Source organism: Phyllobates terribilis, unplaced genomic scaffold, assembly GCF_046119375.1.
Source record: "Phyllobates terribilis strain yellow unplaced genomic scaffold, ASM4611937v1 Scaffold_4__5_contigs__length_816908805, whole genome shotgun sequence".
NCBI lineage: Eukaryota > Metazoa > Chordata > Amphibia > Anura > Dendrobatidae > Phyllobates > Phyllobates terribilis.
In genome coordinates this window covers 793,209,591-793,215,590 of record NW_027362764.1, presented here as the reverse complement: position 1 = coordinate 793,215,590, position 6,000 = coordinate 793,209,591, and the positions used below count along the sequence as shown (strand labels likewise).

Here is a 6,000-nt window from a genome sequence, read left to right as displayed (position 1 = left end):
GGATAATACGAATGGCAACAAAAGAGCCCAGGATAACTTCTAAAGAGATTAAAGGTGAACTTCAAGCTCAAGGAACATCAGTGTCAGATCGCACCATCCGTCGTTGTTTGATCCAAAGTGGACTTCATGGGAGACGACCAAGGAGAACACCATTGTTGAAAAAAATAAATCATAAAAAAGCCAGACTGGAATTTGACAAACTACATGTTGACAAGCCACAAAGCTTCTGGGAGAATGTCCTATGGACAGATGAGACAAAAATGGAAGTTATTGGCAAGGCACATCAGCTCTATGTTCAAAGACGGAAAAATGAAGCATATCAAGAAAAGAACACTGTCTCTACTGTCTTGCACAGGGTGTCTTGAATCTGTGCAAGGTACAATGAAATCTCAAGACTATCAATGGAATCTAGAGAGAAATGTGCTGCCCAGTGTCAGAAAGTTTGGTCTCAGTCGCAGGTCATGGGTCTTGCAACAGGATAATGACCCAAAACACACAGCTAAAAACACCCAAGAATGGCTAAGAGGAAAACATTGGACTATTCTGAAGTGGCTTCTATGAGCCCTGACCTAAATCCTATTGAGCATCTTTGGAAAGAGCTGAAACATGCCGTCTGGAAAAGGCAACCTTCAACCACGAGACACCTGGAGCAGTTTGCTCATGAGGAGTCGGCCAAAATACCTGTCGAGAGGCGCAGAAGTCTCATTGACAGTTACAGGAATCGTTTGATTGCAGTGATTGCCTCAAAAGGTTGTTCAACAAAATATTAAGTTAAGAAGAACCATCATTTCTGTCCAGGCCGATTTCATCAGTTTAATTATTTTAAAAATTCAGTGGAAGCAGAAAAGCAATGTCTGACTTTCATTTGTTCGTTTTCATAGATTTTTAATTTATTATTACTTTTGTCAGATTCAAGTTATTTCTGTGACCATTGTGAGTTTTTCTTTCATTAAACGAGGAGTAACAGCAAGTTTGACCACGTGTGTACACATATACACTATCAAAAGTTTGGGGTCACCCAGACAATTTTGTGTTTTCCATGAATTCATACTTTTACTTATCAAATCAGTTGCAAAATGAATATAAAATATCGTCCAGACATTGACAAGGTTAGAAATAATGATTTTTATTAGAAAGAATAATTTTCTCCTTCACACTTTGCTTTGGTCACAGAATGCTCCTTTGCAGCAGTTACAGCATTGCAGACCTTTGGCTTCTAGCTGTTAATTTGCTGAGGTTTCTTGAGACATTTCCCCCCATGCTTCCTGAAGCCCCTCCACAAGTTGGATTGGCTTGATGGGCACTTTTTGCGTGTCATACGGTCAAGCTGCTCCCACAACAGCTCAATGGGGTTGAGATCTGGTGACTGCGCTGGCCACTCCATTACAGATAGAATACCAGCTGCGTGCTTCTTCCCTAAATAGTTCATGCATAATTTGGATTTGTGCTTTGAGTCATTGTCCTGTTGTAGGATGAAATTGGCTTCAATCAAGCACTGTCCACAGGGTATGGCATGGCGTTGCAAAATGGAGTGATAGTCTTCCTTATTCAAAATCCTATTTACCTTGTACAAATCTCCCACTTTACAAAGTGTACAGTATTGGATGTGATAGTGTAGGGATGTTAAGTTTAGGGTTTTAGTACATAAGATTGGTAAAGTAGATAGTTGATTGTAGTTAGGAAATAACATTAGGGTAAGTTAGGAGTTAATGTTTGGGACTAGCCCAGAGTGTGAGGGGAATAGTGTTAGGACAAGTGACTGCTTCCTGTGGATAGTTAGATAGGAACAAAATTCAAGTTCGAGTAGGAAGTGTCTGTGAGCAGTGCTGCCAGTTTGGGTGAACTACCAAGGAAAAGGAGACTAAAGGACAAAGGATTAGCGAGATCCTGAAGTGACAGACGAGACAGAGTGGTCTTCCAGAAATGGGATCCTTGGATAGGACAATGTGTCACGAGAAACACTGAACTTGCAAAACGCCAAAGGTAAAGGACCAAAACAGGACTGAGTTGGTGGGATTATTTTGGATCCCGAGCGGTAGATCCAGGGCGCCAGTAGTGAAAGAAATAGGAAATGGAGCCACTGAGCAGGTAGAGAGAAATGCTCATCAGGACTATAGCAAAAAGCTAGGCCATGACGAAGCAGGGTGAAACATTGTGCCTCACTGGCCCTGGAAGGATACTGTGTGTTAAAATGCTTTGCACTGTGAAAGAAATGTTCATAAAATTTTTTACTCACTTTCCCTTGTACGCAGCTTTTATTAAGTTATAAGAGCTATAAATTATAATGTTATAAAACGGAAGTCTCCTTTATTGAACTGCGGAATTTGAGGTCCTGGCCAGCCAACACCATCACATACAGTCGGCCTGAATTGGCACAAGGCCATCACAGCACCAACACCAAGCCAGGACCCACACTTTTATGTAGCGCGTCGGTGCATAAAAGTAAGAGACCAGTGCCTCGCTGCCACTGTGACACGCTTCAAATGCGGGTCTGTCAAGCAGCCTCAAGTTCATGTATTTGAATTTCTAATTGTATTTGGGATTCTTTTCAGGGACTTGCCCATCTATCTCTCAAAAGTGGTTCTTTTCTTGTCTTCGGATTGGCTACCTTCACGTACCACTAATTTGCTTGAAAAGTGTGGGATTGGGATGTCCCTCAAACACTGTGACTGTCTTCTATAGAAAGTGATGTGTCCCTTGGCTGTGTTTTAAAAAACAGTCTTGGGCCTTCCTAAGAAGTGTGTCCCCAATAATTCTGCCAGGATTCTGTTGTCCTTTTGCTGATTGACCACTAGTGGCTGCAGGTTTACACCTTGAAAAATTGTCCTGCATTTTCACTTCTTTATACTGGAGGCTACTATTTTGCACTTGAGCTGCCCATAGTTTAGACTGTCGATGTTGTTCCAGTGGAAGCCATCTGGGCTTCTTCAGGACACTTGGAATTCTAAAGATTGCTTGTCCAGCCTTCTGACTAGCTCCAGTCTCCCACTCTAGAGAAGAGTCTTCCCCAGGTTGATCTTACCCTCTACAGTATTTACTCTTATTGGTCCCAAAGTCATTATCTACATCCTTGTTGCGTGTCGCTCATGCTTTTCTGGCCATGGCATTTCATTAGCAGTTCCCTAATGTCATAACAACTTTAATGTCATTTGTCCTCTGGCACCAAAATGAGACTGGCACAATGATTGGTGAAGTCACTAACCACAAGTAGGTGAGATACCTGCTCAAGTATCATTTGTGCACACATTGGCAAGCATGGGAAATATGTCTGGGAGATGAAAACCAAAGAGCCACTTTATTAGAGACACCAGATTTTATTATTGGATCTCTGTGCATTTTTCTCTTGAAACTGTGTCGAGAGTAGACAAAGAATGTTGTGATAAAGGAAGGACATTCAACGAAAGGAAATCTTGTGTGTGTAAAGAAATTTCTAATGAAAGGGGGTCTGAGAAAACAGTCAAGAAACATCCTGAACAGACAAGAAAATTACTGCAGAGTACAACGCTGGTGCTCAAAAGAAGAAGAATTGTCTCGTCTATTAGAGGAGCAAACAAGCCAAAAAAAAAGAAGCAAATGGGTTACCTTACTCATCTACCATATTTCTCCATTTTAACTCAAGTTTTGTAATTTTTAAAGAATTTGACTGAAATTCTGCCAATAAATTTGACACAATGTGAATGAATTAGGGTTTTCCCAATTTTTCCCTGTAAATTCTAAATCTTTACATTTTTTTTAATCAGCGTCTTTTTTTCACATGTTCTGGATTATTTTCTTATATTCTCATCCATATTGGTCGGCTGGATGGCAGTCGGTCACTTGGACAAGGCTCGAGGTACAGCACATATCTGGGAAGATTCAATGATTTCCACCTTGTTAAGGTTCAGATATTTCGAGTCCTGACGTTCTGTCCCCGGGGGGAGGGTGAAGGTGAATTTCTGGAGCAAAGCGGAGAAGAACATGAAGAGCTCCATGCGGGCCAGGTTCTCTCCAGGACAAACTCTCTTCCCTAGAAGACAAAATAAAACGTATGTAATAAGGAATTATCTTATTCCTGGAGTCACTCTGTGCTTTAGTTTCCCACCATCTAAAGACCACTGCTTGCTGTCCATTTATTTATATTTTCTGGCATATAATAATCAGTGCAGATTCAATGTATCATTATTGAGTTCATCATCAGCTGTTTGAGCAGTAGCATGCTATGATTTAATCCTTCAAAGGGAACCTGCCATGTACCCAAACGCTATTAACCTGCAATTATAGTCTTAATTTGTAATAGTATTCAAAAGCTGCCCTGCTGCCGCACTAAAAGTGCCGATACCAGGAGGAAATTAATTAAATTCCTCCCGGCAGCCTTTGGATTTCAGTCATAAAGGCAGGCCGATGCAGGTTTAGTCACTACTCCTTACTTAGTGAATGGTTGCGGCACATAAACTGCAGAGATAGCTTTCAGTCACTGTACCGCAGCGTGCTTACAGCTGCTCACGAAGTAAGGAGTAGAGACTAAAGCCACATTGGCACAACTCTATGACTGAAATCTGCAGGCTGCCGGGAGGAATACAATTAAATTCCTCCCGGCAGCCTTTGGATTTCAGTCATAAAGGCAGGCCGATGCAGGTTTAGTCACTACTCCTTACTTAGTGAATGGTTGCGGCACATAAACTGCAGAGACGGCTGTCAGTCACTGTACCGCAGCGTGCTTACAGCTGCTCACGAAGTAAGGAGTAGAGACTAAAGCCACATTGGCACAACTCTATGACTGAAATCTGCAGACTGCCGGGAGGAATACAATTAATTTCCTCTCGGTAGCCGGGCTTTCAGAGTTGTGGCTGCATGGTTTTGGAAACCTGCAGATTAACCCTATATCTATAGGTGAAAAGCACATCAGGACATGACAGGTTCCCTTCACATTTATTGCTGAAGATATCTAGAAGATATTTTCTATATGAATTGGCAATACCTTACACAAAAGAAAAGAACTGTAACTAAGAAAGAAGGCGGCAGTCACCACTGACATATCCAAAAATGTTTATTCGGTCATGGATGTTACAGAGACACAAACTTTAACCTGGTTCGCGTGTGTTCACACTTCTTTCGGCCCTAACAATAAACCCTCCCACGCTTAGCACGTATAATTAATTATCTCCAAAAATATTTAGGGCAGACATAATATAATATAATACAATATATAGGGCAGACATAATATAATATAATACAATATATAGGGCAGACATAGTAACGCAAATACATAAAACCATTTCAAAAATATTAGTGATAGTTACAGAAAATTGCTCAAATCACTTCATTCATTTAGGCCTAAGAGACCCAATGCCTCAGCTTTAATTAGAGAAGAGCCGATCAGGCAAACTTCAAATTCACCTGTTCATGTGGTTTTTCCTGAGAAATTTGATTCATTGATAAGTCATTCTCTGCAAATTTAATATTCATTATTATGGTTTGGTCTCTCTAGACCCCAATTCTTCACTTTGCCCAGAATCTCAGAAGATTGCCTACTCTCCGATATTTCCATCTTTGGTTCTTACCTGCCGAGAATGGCATGAACGCCAACCTGGTGCGAAACTGCCCATCCTCATTCAGAAAATGCTGAGGGTTAAACACTTCTGGAGTTTCCCACTGAGATGGGTCTTGTAGGACTGATGTAAGGAAGGGGATCACAGTCGTTCCCTGATATCAAGAAACATTAGGTGTTACATGAATGTGTATAGATCATGAAGATCACAGTAGACCTAGAATTTCCTAACTATGTACCAATGGTCAGATATAGAGATGAGCGGATCGGTTCACAGGACTCTGGTCTACCGGCCAGATCAATAGTCGTGCCTGGCTAATCAAATGCTGTGCCTGGAAGGTCCCAGAAGGTAAGAGATTCTAGAGCCTCCTGTCCACCAGCCGGAGACTACTGACCTGGTCGATGGAGCAGAGTCTCACAAATTGATCCATTCATCTCTAATTATAATTATACGTGAACTGTATGAATGTATC

The 6,000-nt window shown here is 41.3% G+C and overlaps 1 protein-coding gene across 13 annotated transcripts in view; it reads right to left on the bottom strand.

Annotated features, from left to right (window-relative positions):
- Positions 1-3,294: 3,294 nt before the first annotated feature.
- LOC141266083 (cytochrome P450 2C25-like) overlaps positions 3,295-6,000 on the bottom strand; it is a 464,276-nt gene continuing 461,570 nt past the window's right edge. For all 13 annotated transcript variants that reach the window (XM_073679978.1, XM_073679979.1, XM_073679977.1 and 10 more), the window contains 2 exons: positions 5,541-5,682; positions 3,295-4,006 (listed from right to left, as the gene is read on the bottom strand). In XM_073679978.1, coding sequence (XP_073536079.1) covers positions 3,813-4,006; positions 5,541-5,682 — 336 coding nt within the window. In that variant the 3' untranslated portion in view covers positions 3,295-3,812. The remainder of the gene's footprint in view (positions 4,007-5,540; positions 5,683-6,000) is intronic.